The sequence below is a fragment of the Schistocerca americana genome, chromosome 3, assembly GCF_021461395.2.
Source record: "Schistocerca americana isolate TAMUIC-IGC-003095 chromosome 3, iqSchAmer2.1, whole genome shotgun sequence".
Lineage (NCBI taxonomy): Eukaryota > Metazoa > Arthropoda > Insecta > Orthoptera > Acrididae > Schistocerca > Schistocerca americana.
This window is the reverse complement of record NC_060121.1, coordinates 938,596,324-938,616,574: the sequence shown is the minus strand read 5'-3', so window position 1 is coordinate 938,616,574 and position 20,251 is coordinate 938,596,324. Positions and strand designations below refer to the sequence as shown.

The 20,251-nt window shown below is 38.5% G+C and overlaps 1 protein-coding gene across 1 annotated transcript in view; it reads left to right on the top strand.

The window, feature by feature from the left end:
* LOC124605549 (lipase maturation factor 2-like) overlaps positions 1 to 20,251 on the top strand; it is a 77,043-nt gene that overhangs the window by 54,356 nt on the left and 2,436 nt on the right. Inside the window, exons 10-11 of the mRNA XM_047137306.1 lie at positions 6,781 to 6,997; positions 12,775 to 13,049. Of these exons, the coding sequence (XP_046993262.1) occupies positions 6,781 to 6,997; positions 12,775 to 13,045 (488 nt within the window). The 3' untranslated portion in view covers positions 13,046 to 13,049. The remainder of the gene's footprint in view (positions 1 to 6,780; positions 6,998 to 12,774; positions 13,050 to 20,251) is intronic.

Sequence of the window (20,251 nt, the reverse complement as noted above, 5' to 3'; positions counted from 1 at the left end):
GATTTGATTTGATTTTGACAGGATTTCTTCACGCTCATCACAGATCCTACATTCAAGGTCTTCTTCTGTTATACCCATTGTGTGTAGGTGTTTTTTGAAGTTCCCATGGCTGGTCATCAGTCCAGTCGTGAGTTTGATCTCTTTCCTGTTCAATCTCAAGATTACAGAGATTCTTTTAAAACATGGCTTGGGATTGTTACCTTACCATGTTTTTGTTTACGGACCTTGGTCCAATATTCTACATGCTGTTTCGTGAGCCAGTTCCGTAGTTGTAGTTTGATCATAGCCTTGGTGATTGTCAGGACAGGTTCCAGTCCAGTAAATGGAGCCGTTGCCCCCATCCTGGCCAATCTGTCGGCTTGTTCATTGCCACTGATCCCTGAGTGGCCAGGGACCCACACTAGGTTTGCCCTATTGCTTCCCCCTAGCTCCGTCAGAGCCCTGTGGGATTCTGCAACAATCTTTGATCTTGTTGCAGGAGCTGCCAATGATTTCAGGGCTGCCTGAATAGATGTAGATGCTAAGTTCATTGTTGCACCTATGCATATTCTCCTCCACACATGCCCCTGATTGCAGTAATTTCATCTTGGAATACAGAGGCCAATTTTCCTAGAGACATGATGCCCTCCAGTCTTGGCTGAACCCTGTGCACCTCTGCCCCAACGCCTTGGTCTGATTTCTGTCCATCAGTGAACCAAACGATGTCCTCCGTATGATGCCAAACTGTTTTTTCCCACTGCTCCCTGCTTCCAATTATTATATTGTAAGGCTTGTTGAAGCAGTTGGGAGTAATTATATAGTCAGCAGGCATTTCCCCAGCCATTCCTATGTTTACCTCACTCACTATGTTTGTGTGTAAGTCTGGATGTCCCGATGAGATCCAGTTTTTGCCAGTTTTAAGTCTGTATGCCCCATCTGCTGCCACCATCTTGATCCAAAGGTGTAGTGGATTCATGTCCAGCATGGCTTCTATCCCAGCAGTTGGTATGCTGCTAATTCCGCCTGTTATGGCTAAGCAGGTCAGTCTCTGCACCTTAGCAAGCTCCTTAGCTGCAACCCGCTGTTCTACCTTCTTCCACCACACTACAGCCCCGTAGGAAATCCCAGGCCTAACCACTGTTGTGTATATCCTGTGCATACCTCTTGGGGCTTAGGCCCCAGTTTTTACCACAAGCCCTTCACTAGAATACTTTTTACCTTGGGGCAGATTCTCTTAATGTGAAGGGTGCACATTAGTTTCTCATATAAGTTTGTTGAAAATGTGAGGAATTAGATTTTTTTTTCAGCAAATGTTAATAGTGTCCATAAAGAAAAGTGTGACAAAAATGATGATGCGAAATTAAAGAGTATGAAAGATGTCTCGAATGAAAGTGAGAAAAATACTGTGCCAAATTCAGACTTCTTTCTTCCAAGCTGCATTATGACTACTAGGGCCTGCCATGTTATTACTTTATGCAGGCCATAGTGTTCAACATATACCTCTTAGCCAGTATCCATGGCCGCCACCACCACACAGCAAACTGTGCTACACAGTTGAGGCCATGGGCATTGTTGCCCATGCAGGCTGTCCATGGAGGTGGGGCTGCATGGGCTCTTTTGTTTGTACTTTGATGTTATCTTTTATTTACTTACAGCAGTTACATATACTTTAAAAGAAAAATGCAGCAATTTGAAAGTAGGAAATCGTAAATTTATGGTATAATTTAAGAAGAGAATAAAAGAAGACAGGAAAAGAATATATATGCATGTATCTTCACCAAAACCACGTGGGGAAGGGGACGTGGTATTCAACTTGAAGTCCAGCGTCCACATGTTGTGCTACCTATTTTAGTAATTATCCACACTGAACATCGCTCATCAGGAAAACTCAATTTGTTCATTCCATGCGGATGCAAACTATGTCGGTGTCATTTGTTAGCGCTGTGCGAGTTGATGTTTGTTAGGTTACATAACAACTACTACTATTGGACTAGTTAGTAAACAATATCGTGCCTCAATGTAATCTAATTAAATTATATACTTTTCCTACATAGCTGTAGAAGAAGTAACAAGCCACCACTAACCTAATATTAATCTTGTTAAAACATTTTTGTAGAATAAAACTAGAAATTTTTTTAAGTAGTGGACCCATTCATTTTGTTTAATTGCATAATGTTCTGTTGTGTTCTGTTTTATTTTGCTTGCTTACTTTATATAACATTTAGATTACATTCATATTATTACATTTACAATGATGTGGTCACTTACGTAACTACTTAACAATATTAGTTTTGAGTTTAACGAAGATTCTAGGACAGTGTCTATCCACAGTCTATTACTTCTACTTTTAATTAGATTCATTCATAGCAAGATATAAATTGCAGTGTTTAGTAAATGTTCATATGAATAGTTGTGCATGTTTTACATGTTTATGTTATGTATTTTGTGTGTGCCTATGTTATGTACGTGTTGTCACTATCACTCATATTGTCATCAGTACTGCAGCTGCTCAAGCTATCTGTGTTGGCCTGTCTTTGTCTTCTGCACCTTCTGTATTGTTGAGTCTGTCTGTGTACATCATGTTCTGCTTTTGAGATTATGTTGTGGCTGTGTTCAACTGTGTCCATGTATCTGGGTTCCTCAATGAATTGTATAGTGTTGTTTCCATTGTGTGTTCTATGTCATTATGTCTATGCCTGTATCGAATGCATTTCAAAAGGAAGTGTTCTGGGGAACCAATTTCCCCACACGTTCTATGATTGCTTTCTGAAAGCAACTTATGTTGCAAGTGCATGGGATATAGGCCATGTCCAGTTGGCTATCACTCTCGTCTCACTCTTTTTTTCCCAGTGTTCGTACATCAGTTTTTTAGTTGGCGGCTATCTTCCATGTGCTGTCCAACAAAGTGTTATTACACTGGATGGTGATGTAGCAAAAAAATGTAAAACTGTACAGAAATTTTGGAAACAGTCTCGTAAAGAATGGCCATGTTTGGTAAAATCAGATAAATCAGACCAACATGTGTCTTGTGTGGTGTGTTCACGAAACATTTCTATAAAGCATGCTGTTCATGATGATTGCCATCCTCATGTTCTGTCTAAAGTACATGTGGACCTAACAAACCTTAAGTCTTCAAATGCATCATTGTCATTATTTGGAATAAAACCTGATGAGGAATACTCTTTGTCACCAATGCTGAAATGCTTTTTAGTTCATTCGTTGTTGAACATGGCATGCACAATTTCTTGTGCAGATCACACTTCACAGTTGTTCAGAAAAAGTTTCGTGATTCACAGATTACTAAAAAACATAGTTGTGGAAGAACTAAAACAACTGCAGCTATAAATTCTTTGCCATCTAGTACACATAACAATGTAGGAGAATACTTACAAGAAAACCCCTTTGCTCTTGCAACTGATGATAGCACAGACAGTAAAGATGTGAAACTGTATCCAATTGCTGTTACTTACTCTTTATGTTAAACTGGGAAAGATATGCACCACAATACTATTCTTGCTAGAATAGAGTTTAAATACTGGCGAAGGAATTTTTAATTTCTCGAGTGATGAACTGCTAAGAAAAGGAATTCCCTAGAAAAATTGCAATTTATTTGTGTCTGGTAATGCAAATACAATGGTGGGATATATAAAAGGAGTTGCTGCTGTTTTGAAGAAAGTTCAGCCACACATAAGAATTCAGTCTTGTTCCTGTCACCTGCTTCATTTAGCTGCACAAAAAGGTGCTGCAGAAAACCTACAATATTTTGATGCTGAAGAATTTGTAATAGATATTTTCTACTTTCTCTAAGAGAGTTACGAAAAAAGTCTACTTTTAAACTTTGTCAAAATATATAAAGCACTAAACCCCATAAAATACTGAAGTATGTTTGTACAAACTGGCTCTGTCTGCTCCAGTCAACAGAAAGAATAACAGAACAGCAGGAGCCTGTTGTAATCTTTTCGATGAGGAAGCTTCAAAAAGTTGAAACAACTTTCACACATCTAAAGTGCGCCCTATTCTAAATAATCCTGTAACCATGCTATATCTTCTTTTCTTTAGTAATATACTTTTGTTATTTACCAAAGCAAATGTATTCGTTCAGAAAGAAAAGCCAGTAATTCAGACTTTGTAGCATCCTAAATAACTTATTTATAGATTTAATTGTGAGATTTATCAATCCTTCTGCAGTACCTACTTCTGGTAGTATAGTGGAATTGAAATTTCAAAAATAAATAAATAAATAAATATCACAAAAGGCATGAAGGTATTGTCATTGGTGTGGACACTAGAAGCTGCATTCGTCATTCCTAGCGTGAAAAATTTGTAATTAGAAAATTTTATGAAGATGTCAGAAGATTTTTCATCAACTCACGTAGTTACGTCAAAGAAAAACTCCACTACATGATGACTTCTTAAAAAACTTTGAAGTTATAGACATTGGATCTAGGAAAAGAAAATCTTTACCATCACTTGTAAAGCTGAGTTAATTCTTGATGTTCAGAGAGAGAGAGAGAGAGAGAGAGAGAGAGAGTTGGCATTTTTAAGATACCAGTTCGATGACTTTGGAATGGTGGAAGAAGAGAGAGCTGATACTGCTCAATACAAAAATCTGCTATGTATGATGCATTGGGCATTAAAAAGTATCTGTTTCTGAGCAAGCTTATGCTTGCATTGTTGCTTATTCATCATAGTAATGCTGCCTATGAGAGAGTTTTTAGTACTGTTAGGAAAAACAGTACTGAATTTCAATCTAGTAGGAATACAGGAACCTTGAGTGCTTTGGTCATCAGTAAAATGAATCATTATCTTCAGTAAGAGCATCTTACCAAAATAATTTTCAAAGGATCTTATTTGGGCTGCAAAGAGTGCAACAAGATTATCACTCCAAAGAAAGGCAGATTCAGGAAGAAGTAGTAGTGGATGAGAAAGACTCATAAATATTTTTGTGTAAAACACTGAAGACAGGCCTCTCATTTCATGATGTAAATGGATTTTGTTTACATGTTTTACTTTCCTTTCAATTAATAATTTGAGAGATATATATGTATTGATCCTGCAGTATTTGAAAATTACAGAAAAGTTTCTAAACTACCTTCATGTTTACTAAACTAATTTTTAGCTTTTCCCATTTAACCTAATTTTTTCATTTACAGTTGTTTTAGTTGCTAGAAAAGTTCTTTATTTAGGGCCAGAAAGTGTCTGAAATAAAGTGTTTAAAGAACTAAATCACAATTCTAGTTTTTAAAATTTTCGCCTAAATCGGTCAAGGCAAATGCTTGGATGGTTCCTTTGAAGGGGCATGGCCGATTTCCTTCCCACAATCTGAGTGTTGACACTGTCTCTTAATGCCCTCGATGTTAATGGGATGTTAAACTCTTAAGCACCACCATCCACCCCACACCCCCAAAATTTCCGAGGTAGAACCCATGAACCCGCTTGGGAGCTATGTGAGTGCTATTTCCAGGTTGTTTATTTACCAATTACTTACTTTTGCAACCCCATTTGCTTTTGCAAGTAAGTTGCTGTCTCAGTTTAAGCTCTGGAAAGTCAAATAAATGTGGATACTTCGACATTCGAGCAAACTTAGAAATAATCACAAACAAACAAGTTTTTTAACTGTCTTCAAACTGGCTTCGGTGAATAGGAACCTGTAGGAAAGCTAATATTAATGAAATTGAGCTACTGTGTTCATTCATAGTAGAGAGGATGACCCATCATGAAGTTCTGATATTTACTGTATTAACTACTACAAAACATTCCTGGTAATCCACTTTTTTATTATTTTTAAGGTGCAACATTTGAATTAGTTATTTTGTAGTTTAAAAATGTACAAAGAAGCATCTTATTATTTGCCAAAAAACTGTCAGTTTTGTTATTATACTTTACAGCTCCTATTGATTTATTAGTATGTACGTTACATTTGTGTCAATATATAGATAACGAGACTTTCCTAGATACAGTCAAAGATGAGGAAGAATAGAGGAAATGGATTGCTTGAAGAGATATATAGCATTCAAAAATACATTGAGGAGAAGGGAATTCAGTGGGCTGGCAATATGGCAATTAGCGCATAGACCTGTGATGGACGGACTGTGATAAAAAAAACATGCCTACTTGGCTGACTGAAAATACAGTTTTGGAATGAGGTTGGGAAAGAAGTTGAACACGTGAGGCGTATAGAGTGGGAAAGAAAGACTGAACCAATTACAGAGGCAACTTGTACAGCCAGCTTACGGATTTTTAGGGCTGGTAGTTGCTTGGTGGTGGTGGTGGTGACAATTATTATATTGATAATTCAGAAATGAAAAACATTATTAGAGTAAATGTTGGAGGATCATTTTGAAAAGAAAATTATCCTTTCTAATATTTCTGGTATTTTCATTTCTGGACACACATTCACATGCTTTACTCTGGTGGATATAAAGAAATTGTGAAAATGCCATGGCTGCCTCCTACATTTCACATGCTTTACTCTGGTGGATATAAAGAAATGGCGAAAATGCCATGACTACAATGGATTTTTTCCTTAATAATTACTGCATATTAAACCAATCATTTGAGCACAAATTTTCCCAATCTTCTTACTTGTTCAGCAATAGCAGTGATCAAAATGTAATATTAATGAACTGAAATTGTTATATTCTAAAACAGCTGATGGATGATTGCTTTTTTATACTAGGCACTGTTCATGGTGTTGGGGGAAAAAGACATAACCAGTGTTTGTATGACCTTTCGTTCTTGCTATGGTCTTCTTTCTCTCTTTCATTTCTTGATTTTTTTTTTCTCTTCTTCTCCCCATAGCTCCTCATCAACCACGTGTGGACTGGCAGATGTGGTTTGCTGCTCTTGGTACATATCACCAGAATCCCTGGCTTATGAGCCTGGCATATCGACTGCTCAATGGACAACCCGAAGTTCTGCAGCTCTTGGATACCTCAAGAAATCCTTTCCCCAACAAACCGCCCAAGTACATTAGGGCCACCTTGTACCACTACCACTACACACCATGGACACAAAGGTCAGCATTGAAAGACAGTTGTAACTGTAATTACAACACTGACAGTAAAAGTGACACAGACAAGCAATCTTTGCAATGAAACATGTCGAAAATAAATTCTTCAGATCTTTTGAATGAGAAATTGTCGTTGGAAGCTACTTCTGTGGTAACTGTGTAGTGGTGCTATTTTCATACCAGTTATTTAATTAAAATCTAATGGTATTGTCTTTTCCTTCATATTAGAATTTGCTATGATTATCAGGTCTGGCTTTTATTTGTACACTCTTCATGAAAGTAAAGAAATAAGTTATATTGTCAATAGTTAATAATGAATTTCACCATATTGCAAGGAAATGTGGTGTAGTGAAAACAGTTATTTTCTTCGGTTATTTTTGAATGTCGTATGAACAATTCGAAACATTACAGAAACTCATTGAACCAAAAATCTTGCCTAAATTCAGTTATGCATAGTTACGATCTAGTCTAAAGATAGAAAGGGCAAATATAATAGGACATCTGAGGATTTTATTGAATACTGCTCCTGAATAATATTGCATTATTACTATGTACAGGCCTAGTTTTTGCATAGAAGTAACTATGATATTGAATTGTTCGCTCTAAGCTCTTGAAACATAGTGTTATATAAGTTGAACTGTGTTGTTCGTGGTGGTGTGTATTTTACAAGTATGCATTCTTTTATAAATACATGGGCTATTATTTAGACTTACACCTGTTTCCTGTTCAGTATGGCATGTATCATACAAAAAATACATTTGCATGTGCAAGATCATTTAATCTTTTGGTTTCTTCCATCATGTCTTATGCTTGTTCACCACAGCCTCCTTAGAAAATCACCCTGCCAGCAGCTTTTTACAGACAAGAACAGCTTAGCAGAGGTGCCCTCTTGCTGTTTAACTACGATGATGCCATAGCATGTAACATAGAGACCGCTCCCTGTTTGAGTGGTCCTTAGTGATAGTGCATTTCCCACGGCTTCAGTCAAACTAAAGGTGTGTTGAAGTACTATACACAACTTTTGTAAAGTGGAAGAACAAATTAAAGTAAATAATTAAAAAGAAAGCACTAAAATTCTAAAACAAAATGAGGCATTATTAAAGAGGACCATTTTGAGGAAGGCAAAGTTGCTGAAAGAAATATGTATACAGTTATATTGGGAAGCCCCATTTCAAACACAATATTGTGTTCAAACAAATGCTCAAGATGGTGACTGATACGCCTGAGAGACTATGGTTTGTAGTTCTGAAATTAGATCATTTCAAATTGAGCCTTCAAGCCGGTGCCCAAGATTAGTCTATTTGGCAGTGTTTTATGTGATAGCAGGTCAGAAAATAAAAGATCAAGAAAAATAAAGGGAATTCTGAGATGGAAGAAATGAACATAAATTAAGGCCAGGTGGAGGCAGGTGGCAACAACTGAGTACCAATTCCCACCTGTGGATGCTAGTGTCCTATAATAAGCTGTTGTTGATGAAGCCATTTATCTGGCCTTGGTGTTCCTCGTAGCAATCTCTCCAGTGGCATGAAGTGGCCCTGAACTGCCTCCAAATTGAGCACTGTTCCCTAATGCATAGCTTTTTACTCTGGCAAGAGCCCCCACCCCACCCCACCTCAATCAGTGATGGCGTGGCCTGCAAACTACTGCAACCAAATGCATTTTATATGGTGATAAGAAGGAAGATGTGGACCTTGCCGTTGGTGGGGAGGCTTGCGTGCCTTAACGACACAGATAGCCGTACCGTAGGTGCAACCACAATGGTACTGTAGGTGCAACCACAATGGAGGGGTATCTGTTGAGAGGCCAGACAAACGTGTGGTTCCTGAAGAGGGGCAGCAGCCTTTTCAGTAGTTGCAGGGGCAACAGTCTGGATGTTTGACTGATCTGGCCTTGTAACACTAACCGAAACGGCCTTGCTGTGCTGGTACTGCGAACGGCTGAAAGCAAGGGGAAACTACATTCGTAATTTTTCCCGAGGGCATGCAGCTTTAATGTATGGTTAAATGATGATGGCGTCCTCTTGGGTAAAATATTCTGGAGGTAAAATAGTCCCCTATTCGGATCTCCGGGTGGGGACTACTCAGGACGACGACGTTATCAGGAGAAAGAAAACTGGCGTTCTATGGATCGGAGTGTGGAATGTCAGATCCCTTAATCGGGCAGGTAGGTTAGAAAATTTTAAAAGGGAAATGGATAGGTTAAAGTTAGATATAGTGGGAATTAGCGAAGTTCGGTGGCAGGAGGACCAAGACTTTTTGTCAGGGGAATACAGGGTTATAAATACAAAATCAAGTAGCGGTAATGCAGGAGTAGGTTTAATAATGAATAAAAAAATAGGAGTGCGGGTAAGCTACTACAAACAGCATAGTGAACACATTATTGTGGCCAAGATAGACACAAAGCCCATGCCTACTACAGTAGTACAAGTTTATATGCCAACTAGCTGTGCAGATGATGAAGAAATTGATGAAATGTATGATGAGATAAAAGAAATTATTCAGGTAGTGAAGGGAGACGAAAATTTAATAGTCATGGGTGACTGGAATTCGATTGTAGGAGAAGGAAGAGAAGGAAACGTAGTAGGTGGATATGGATTGGGGGTAAGAAATGAAAGAGGAAGCCGCCTGGTAGAATTTTGCACAGAGCATAACTTCATCATAGCTAACACTTGGTTCAAGAATCATAAAAGAAGGTTGTATACATGGAAGAACCCTGGAGATACTAGAAGGTTTCAGATAGATTATATAATGGTAAGACAGAGATTTAGGAACCAGGTTTTAAATTGTAAGACATTTCCAGGGGCAGATGTGGACTCTGACCACAATCTATTGGTTATGAACTGTAGATTAAAACTGAAGAAACTGCAAAACGGTGAGAATTTAAGAAGATGGGACCTGGATAAACTGAAAGAACCAGAGGTTGTACAGAGTTTCAGGGAGAGCATAAGGGAACAATTGACAGGAATGGGGGAAAGAAATACAGTAGAAGAGGAATGGGTAGCTTTGAGGAATGAAATAGTGAAGGCAGCAGAGGATTGAGTAGGTAAAAAGACGAGGGCTTGTAGAAATCCTTGGGTAACAGAAGAGATACTGAATTTAATTGATGAAAGGAGAAAATACAAAAATGCAGTAAGTGAAGCAGGCAAAAAGAAATACAAACGTCTCAAAAATGAGATCAACAGGAAGTGCAAAATGCCTAAGCAGGGATGGCTAGAGGACAAATGAAAGGATGTAGAGGCTTATCTCACGAGGGGTACGATAGATACTGCCTACAGGAAAATTAAAGAGACCTTTGGAGAAAAGAGAACCACTTGCATGAATATCAAGAGCTCAGATGGAAACCCAGTTCTAAGCAAAGAAGGGAAAGCAGAAAGGTGGAAGGTGTATATAGAGGGTCTATACAGGGGTGATGTTCTTGAGGACAATATTATGGAAATGGAAGAGGATGTAGATGGAGATGAAATCGGAGATATGGTACTGCATGAAGAGTTTGACAGAGCACTGAAAGACCTAAGTCGAAACAAGGCCCCGGGAGTAGACAACATTCCATTAGAGCTACTGGCAGCCTTGGGAGAGCCAGTCATGACAAAACTCTACCATCTGGTGAGCAAGATGTATGAGACAGGCGAAATACCCTCAGACTTCAAGAAGAATGTAATAATTCCAACCCCAAAGAAAGCAGGTGCTGACAGATGTGAAAATTATCGAACTATCAGTTTAATAAGTCACAGCTGCAAAATACTAACACGAATTCTTTACAGACGAATGGAAAAACTCGTAGAAACTGACCTCGGGGAAGATCAGTTTGGATTCCGTAGAAATGTTGGAACACGTGAGGCAATACTGACCCTACGACTTATCTTAGAAGAAAGATTAAGGAAAGACAAACCTAAGTTTCTAGCATTTGTAGACTTAGAGAAAGCTTTTGGCAATGTTGACTGGAAATCTCTCTTTCAAATTCTGAAGGTGGCAGGGGTAAAATACAGGGAGCGAAAGGCTATTTACAATTTGTACAGAAACCAGACGGCAGTTATAACAGTCGAGGGTCACGAAAGGGAAGCAGAGGTTGGGAATGGAGTGAGACAGGGTTGTAGCCTCTCCCCGATGTTATTCAAACTGTATATTGAGCAAGCAGTAAAGAAAACAAAAGAAAAGTTCAGAATAGGTATTAAAATCCATGGAGAAGAAATAAAAACTTTGAGGTTCGCCGATGACATTCTAATTCTGTCAGAAACAGCAAAGGACTTGGAAGAGCAGTTGAACGGAATGGACACTGTCTTGAAAGGAGGGTATAAGATGAACATCAACAAAAGCAAGACAAGGGTAATGGAATGTAGTTGAATTAAGTTGGGTGATGCTGAGGGAATTAGATTAGGAAATGAGACACTTAAAAGTAGTAAAGGAGTTTTGCTATTTGGGGAGCAAAATAACTGATGATGGTCGAAGTAGAGAGGATATAAAATATAGACGCAATGGCAAAGAAAGCGTTTCTGAAGAAGAGAAATTTGTTAACATCAAGTATAGATTTAAGTGTCAGGAAGTCGTTTCTGAAAGTATTTGTATGGAGTGTAGCCATGTATGGAAGAGAAACATGGACAATAAATATTTTGGACAAGAAGAGAAAAGAATCTTTCGAAATGTGGTGCTACAGAAGAATGCTGAAGATTAGATGGGTAGATCACATAACTAATGAGGAGGTACTGAATAGAATTCGGGAGAAGAAGGGACCGGTTGGTATGACATGTTCTGAGGCATCAAGGGATCACAAATTTAGCATTGGAGGGCAGCGTGGAGGATAAAAATCAAAGAGGGAGACCAAGAGATGAATACACTAAGCAGATTCAGAAGGATGTAGGCTGCAGTAGGTACTGGGAGATGAAGCAGCTTCCACAGGATAGAGTAGCATGGAGAGCTGCATCAAGCCAGTCTCAGGATTGAAGACCATAACAACAAGAGGGCAGAAGCAAGTTTCGGTTGCGATCTACCCCCTGCACTTCGACCTTAACTTTTAGGCAGGAGATTTTAGTATGATTCAGAGTGGTTGGCTTATCCTTTTTTTTTCCCCCCCTAGTGATCTTTCAGTAATTAACTTTTAATTTTTCCAACACACCTTCCTTTTTTAGTCCTTAAATTTTATGCCCGAAACAATACACAATTTTTGTGTTTCTCTGTGTGTGCACAATTTTTTTAAATTATTACATTTAATTGTAGTTGAAGTTTTGTAGTTATGTTACTCTATTTTACCACCACTCATTTCATAACCTTTTCATACTGGTGCTAAAGACTTTGCTGTCATGTACCCACATCACCCTGTCGTCAACCTGCTGAGGAATCACTTGACTAAAATCACATGTATTTGAGACGCTTACCTAAATACTAACTTAAAAGTGCCAGCAAACTTTTTAGATTGTTTCTATTGAAAATTAAAATAGTTCTACCTGAAACGCTAAGTATGTGTTCCAGGAAGGAGTAAAAAAATTTAGTGCAAATTGGAAACATCTGCCAATAATGTTTGATATTTCGAATTCGCACAAAAAATTAATGACTGGAGGTGTTTGAAAAAAATTTGTGGCTTTAACAGAGTTGAATTTTGGCTGTCTCGAAGCAATTCTGCTGAAGTATACCATAATCATATGTCTCGTTTTTAACATCAGAAATTATTGTACTGTTTCCATTAACACCTTGAATTAATTGATGTTAAATATAAAGTGACTTGATTATTATGTTTAAAATAGGAAATATGACAGTATCCAGGCACTAAAATACTTAATATTCCTCCTTCAGGTCAGCCTCAGCTTGGTGGACACGAGAACGGGTTGGTGAATATTTTCCCATTTTCTCCCGGGATCATCCTCCTCTTCTTGAATATCTGCGAAATGTGAAAATCTTGACAGACTCTCGCAAAGACCCTACTGTGATACCTTGGCTCAAAATGCTGTTGGACCGCTTAAGGAAATTGGCAACAGCAGTTGATCCTGCAATTCTTATGTGGTCACTCTTCACAGCTGGCTGTGCTATTGTTGCTGGATCTGCTAGTTCTGGTTCAAGAAAGTAAAAAGGTAAACAATATTTTTGGAATGTGTGTGAAATTGGAAAGGTTGTCACGCTACATGCCTGAAGACAAGGCACTGAAATTGACTGTTAAAAGAATGATGATTGGGAGGCTTTTTGACTGGAATGTTTGCTTTTGCGAAACCTTAAAACAGTTTTTTCCCCTGATATGGTTTTTATTTATTTATTTATTTATTTTTTTCTTTTCTTTTTGGGCTCTGTTTGACCTTCCAACAAATGATTATTTGTTGAGAACCAGTAGCATTTTTGAGTGCTTCTTTGATTTAAGGAGCTCTCAACATTATTTTTCTTTTGCTACCAATTCAGTAATTACGAAATACGGAGAATTTTTTTTTTTTACCTTTGGTGGCTCTTCATAGCCGTCGGACCCACGCTTCACATTGCTACAGATAGAACCAACAAGGTACTGTGCCTAGAAATAGGACTGAAAAGCACTATTCACATGTTAGGAGATTTCGGTGTGGTTGAAATAAGTTTACGGACTTTTTTTATTTTTTTGTCACCTATAGTCAAAGCGTGGACACTATACATGGGCAGTCATTCTTAAGCATAAACAAACTAGAATTATGACTGCCAGGGGGGATGGAGCCAATCGCTTCTGGTGTTATGGGGGCTCTAATTGAACTCTGTAGTGGACCAGGATTAGACTTTTCACTCATTTCAAAATAGGAAAGGAAAACAATGAACAATACACAACACAAAATAGTTTAGTAACAGCTACCATGTTTTTGATTGCACAGTTTGGCAGAGTTGTAAAGGAAGTGGTTAAGACCAGACATTTGTGTGTGTGTGTGTGTGTGTGTGTGTGTGTGTGTGTGTGTGTGTGTGTGTGTGTCACACACACATTCTAAAACATCCACCACTTAGTTTGCCATGTTACTGTCTGCAACCACTATGTTTACATGGGGCTTCTGAAACCAGATTTTGTAAACAAGTTTTCCAATTCCACTTCTGGTTGGTCATATAAACACTACAGTACTGACTCTGGAAATATTGTTCTAGTTGCCAGATAGATTTCAACTTCCTCAATTGATTTTCACTCACATGTAAATGTGTAACCGTCTTTTGAAATGTGCTAGGGTTATCAGGTTATGTCTTTTTGCTAAAACTTTTTGGCAAATATGGATGGATTGACTTTTTGTGATGTGAAAGAGAAATAGGAGTATTAGACTGAGTATGAAGTTATCAACCTCTAATATTTAATTGAAGAGAATCAGCCATTGTGCTAACTAAAAAAAGAAACCAGAGCAGCTTATTTGCAGATGCAATATTTGACCAGTCTAGCAAAACCCTATCAACCCTTAACATGTAAACACAACACTCAAAAAAGATTTTTGAAATTCGATTTTTGTCTTCCAGAAGTTATCATTTGTAAATATAGTGAATACATCAACTTTTGTGGGCTTAAGGTAGCAGACAAGTATAAGTGTTTCTTTCTTCTAAGATGCTAGGTTCTGTGGCTTAATCCTACCTTGCATTACATGGTGCTTTATAGAGACCAGTCAGCCACCCATAATTGATGTGGCAGCAGAGTATTGAGCACACTGATACGACATTGTGTTCATGCACTGTCTGTTTTGCAAACAAGTTCTTACACATATTATCTTTTGAAATTGGGGTTTGCCATATGATATGCAATACTGGTAATTGAAAATTCGGTACATTTTCAATATTTATATGCAGAAAATAAAGCTGTTTCAAACTATCTCTGATAAAATGTTCATCTGGATACATTTATCTCTGAAGTAGCATTTATTAGTGGATTTCTCATCTCCATATTTTGAGAGAGAATAACGTGTACACGCAGTAGGTATTGTGGGAAACAAGTGAATAGTAGATACTGTATCAAGATTAGCAACGTAAAACCATCAGAACTCTTGAAATTCCAGAGCGGAAAGTCCCACTGGTTCATGGTTAAAAATAATTTTCTTCACTCAAATTCATTTTTAAAATAAAAAAAAAGTTACAGATTGGAAAGAGAGAATTTAATTTTTATATGAAGTTTGAAGCTGCTACTTGCTTACTCATTTTGAGAAGTTAATACATGGAATAGCATATTATTTTTTAGAGTCTTGTAACTTTTTGTTGGTGTGTGTAACTGAAATGACATTTATGATTATGTAAGGAAAGTCACTACATTTTGTCATTGACTTTTCCGTACTGATGCCAGGGGAGAAAAAAATACTTTCAAGTCTCAGAGATTTGAGGATCAGTTAGATATTAAATAGGTGCTTGAGTGGGCTGTGCTTTGTGGGATGGGGGTCTGTGTGAAGGGGGAGATACATTTGGAAGATGATCAAGGAAATTAATAATATATTAGTACAGAGTATTTTGGATTCTGCCAACACTGTTGTGTTAGTCCAAGGCTTCTTAATAAATTCCAGCAGTTTGAGAGACAATTATGGCATCAAACAATGGTGAGGTGTAGCTCCATTTCCACAGTCATAAGGGAAAGAAAATTGGTGAGTTGGAGCAATGAACACCTGAAAAGTCTGTACTGTGAAAATCAAAGTATGTTAATCAGTTAGAAGTAAGTGTTTCTCTTTCTGATTTACTGGGCGGTTATAATTACACTTTCCCTATTTAACACATAACATGGAAAGTAATTACCATATGAGTACCAAAGTTGGTATCAATTAATGGCAAGGACATGGGGAAGAGAAATAATGGAGAATCAATTCAACTGGAACTCTTTTAATGTGCTACTATTGTACATAATACCGTTACACACCGGTACCATTACTGCTACCAAAGGGGCTCATTATGGCACCCATCAGTGTCCAGAAGAGTCTGAAAGCACAGAACTGCATTCAGCACAGCAGAATGAAGCATGTCTGTAGGTATGCTGGCTACCTCTCTTGATATGCTGCGCTGCAGATCAGCACTTGTGTGAATGTTACCCTGGTAAACCCTGTCCTTCAGGTAGCCCCACAACCAGAAATTACAAGGAGTGAGATCAGGTTATCGTTCTGGCCAAGCATTTGGAAATGATTGGCTGATAATTTGATTGTTTCCAAATGTGTCTTGGACAAGCAGGTGAATGTCATGAACAATGTAAGGTCGGGCCCCATCTTGCATGAAAAGTGTTGAGTTCAAAGTGCCTCTCTCCTGTAAGGCGAATATGACATGCTGGCGAAATATATCGTAGTAACGCTGACCAGTCACACTGTACATCTTTGGTCCTTGAGCACCAACCTGTTCAGAAAAGAATGGGCCTATGATAAACGTAGCCATGAAGCTACACCATACTGTGACACGTTCACCATACAGAGGAACTTTATGCACAATGACTGGAGGTGAAGGGGCCAGACAGCAACTACTTCAATCCTTTTGAGAAAGTGGTGAGTGAAGTCAACATGTCATTGTGCGTCCTGTGATGAAAGGTGCTTACGATATGGATCTCGTATGGATATCATTTGAGAATGGTTCGAAGTGGACCACAGGTCGTGCAACTGTCGTGATACAGCACATGCAGTGCCTGACAATCGAGATTGCACGCAGCGTTGTCTGCTATAGCAACAGCAATTTCATCAACCACCTGTGGTGCAACTGCTCATCGGCCTCTTCCCTTAGCGATGCCCAGTTCTCCAGTCGATTCGAACTTCACCAGCTCCGCACAACAGGTGGAGAAAGAGGACCCTTCCGTAATCCTTTAAGCCGGCAATATTCTTGAGGTGCAGATGCAGCATTACTGTTGTTTTGATAACAGAGCTTCACCACTAATGCCCTGCTCCTTTTGTTCAAGCTCATGTTGACACGTCAACAAGTGCACTGTGACTGGTCATGTGTGTAAGGCTATGAATCACAATGACTGATCACGACACCTGGTGTTCATGGTTGTTCATGGTTGGAACTGGAATGTAGCACTGTGACACATGGAAATGATGCACCCCATACTCTGGACATTAATGCTGCCAAATTTGGTACTTGTACGGTAATTGTTTACCGTATTATTATAAGTTAAAAAGGAAAAGTTTACAAACAATCCTGTTGGATGAACATCCGCAACCGAGCATTATACCAGAGATTGAAAATATCACTTCAGTTGTAAATTTCTTTCATTATTACACAATCAGTTTCGGGCTCTTTTAAGATGGGCTTATAAGTGCCCAACACTGGTCCTGTAATAATAAAAGAAATTTACAACTGAAGCGGTATTTTCAACCTCTGAGGAAAAGTTTAATTATAACCACCCAGTACAGTAGAGCTTTCCTTTTAAAAAAATCCAATTGAAATACATCAGTATCTCACACTTAATCTCATGACTTGTGTTGTGGTCTACTGCTTCAATTCAGGTCTCCATCTTGAGATAACAATGTCATGCAAAAGGACAGGCATTTGTATTTGGCAGTGCCTCTTAATTCTATAACATGTCTGTTCCAAACTCAAATTTTTCTTCGGGCTCCAACACATTTTAAGTCCATCACTGATTAATTATTAGTGCTGCTACCAATGTAAACTGCAATTTGTAATGATTATGTGTGGAACACATGCAGAGTCTAAGTTATATATTTGCTAAATAAGTGACAGGGCTTAGGAAACACTGTGTTTGTGCCAAGTTTTGGTCTCTACGGTACTTAACCTGCAATTCTGCCTTTGTGACCAGATGACTGTGAGCAACTGGCGGAATACTGGAAATGAAACTATTATTTGGAGTATTAGGTGTTCTCAGAAACACTCTAGGTGAAGAGTAATAGTCTTCTTGGGCTTCCAGTTGTCAAGTGGCTCAAATAACCTAACCTTTCAACAAAGTTTGCTCTTCCCACCATTAAATGGTAACTTAACTAGCTACTGTGAGTTTAGAGGCACAAGTGCTGTATGTTCTACTGATTGTGGTGTCAAGCCATTGCCATATGAAATGGTTTTCACTTGGTGTCAAACGTTCACTTCCACCTTTCACTGAGGCATCTAAATCACCTGAATTTCATGACTGCACAACATTTACAATTTTTCTTCACCCCATAGTGATAATCCTTGGGTTATTGACATCCAGACTTGTGCTGCGTGTCCTGACTTGTTTAAGGAATAAGAAGAGATGCCACATTTTACACATCAAGAACTGTGTTGATTTAGACATCTATACCCTGCTTACCAGTTCAGCATGCATGTTGCATTCCTGTTGTCCAATGGCTCAGTGATGGAGAAGACTCTTGAAATAGATATGTATTTGACTCCGGTTTCAGGTCCCAAAAAAATTTAGGCATCACTGACGTCTGTGAAGCACTACGTGGTCAGAGAATTTAAGAATGTAACATTGTGTTAGCATTGAAAACAATTAGATCTGACTGACAGTATACACTGTTGAGCAGAGGCTATTGAACAGTATGATGTAGAACCTAGTGGCAGGTAGTGTTGTAGTGCAGAAAAAGTAGCAGTTTTAAGTCTACATTAATTGGCCATAATCAAAATTACACATTTCATCAATAAAGAGAAGTTTTAGAACAAATGTCAACTTCACATCAGATTTATGATCTCCGTTATGAAGGATATCCTGTTACCACAAGGGTCACATAGGTAGCAGAATGAGCACAGGAACAAACAGTGGAAAATCTGGGATGGAATACAACAAATGAAAAAAGAGAATACAAAGTGTGATTGGAAAGTTTTAAGAATGGGCTTGTGATAGTACAATGGTGGTACTTACTTGCTACTGTGATGAATATCCTTCAAAATAGTTACCTTCTGACTGAACACACAGACTCCAATGGTGTTTCCACTGTTGGAAACATTCCTCGGAATTTTTTTCCTGACGTGTGTGGGACGCTCTCTGTATTTGCCTGGCTGTCTTCAATAGAGTCAAATCACTTCCCTTTCAGTGAAAATTTCAGTTTAGGAAACAGGTAAAGTCCACAGGGGCCAAATCAGGGGAAAATGGCAGTTGTGGAAGCACAGGAATTTTTAATTTGGTCAAAAATTCAACGATGGAGAAGGCACGATGAGTCAGAGCATTGTCAAGGTGTAGCACCCAACTCCTGTCTTTCCACAATGCAGGCCTTTTCTTACGCACCTTTCACACAAACTCTGAAGGACACATTTATAGTATTCCTGGTTAATTGCCTGTCCTCCAGGGGTAAATTCATGATGCACAATACCAGTAGAATCAAGGGAGAAAAAATCACCAACATTGTCTTCACGTTCAACCGACTTAGCCGTGCTTTTTTTGGTCGTGGTGAACCCGGAGTCTTCCACTGTGAAGACTGCACTTTGGTTTCAGGATCATATCCATATACCCACAATTCATCACCTTTAATTACCCTATTTAACAAATTGGGTCATTTTTCGTCTGATTAATCATTTCTTGGCACACTTCAAGTCGGTATTGTCTCTGGTCTCTTGACAACACTATTGGAATGAGTTTTGTGGACACTCAGCGCATGTTCAGATCTTCAGTTAAAATTGACTGAACTGCATAGAATCTTAAATGAAGTTCATCAGCCATCTCCCTGATTGTAAGTCTATGATCAGAGCGCACTAAGTAGCGAACTTTCACAACATTTTCATTCGTTTTTGAGGTGGAAGGACGGCAGGACCGTGGTTCATCTCCAAATGATTCGCGACCATTTTTAAATCTGTTGAACCAGACAAAAACATTTGACTGGCTCATACAATTATCTCCAAAAGCTGTTTTTAATAGTTCATAAGTCTCCAGAGCTGATTTCCCAGTTTTAAAAAAAAATTCACACAACTTGTTGCTCTGTTTTTACATCCATTATCATGCTGACAGATTCCGGCAACAAGCCCTAACAGATCCGCACTCAACCAGCTGCCACAATGAACTGAATAAAGGAAACACAGTTTCCTGTCAGAGGGTGTTAAAGGACAAGGTAATGACCTACCCCCACCCTCCGTATACCTGCCCTCCAAACCAGTAAGCAGTAGCAGATCCATTCTTAAAACTTTCCAATCTCACCTCGTAGATTGCTACTTTTGACATAGATGTGGTATTGAGGAGCAGACACACATTGAAAGAAGATTGCTGAATTAACAGCTAATAATCAGGGATAATATCAAGCAATCTTGTTCCAGTGTGCTTGTCTTATCACTCAACACGTCCTCTATGTGGCGAGTAACAGTGTATCCTATTTCATAACGTAGAATGAACACACAAGATCTTTGTACCTGTGTTGTAGCCAAGGTATCAGCTATTGCAGAAAATACTATAGAAGATCTACAAATAACTATCCAAGGT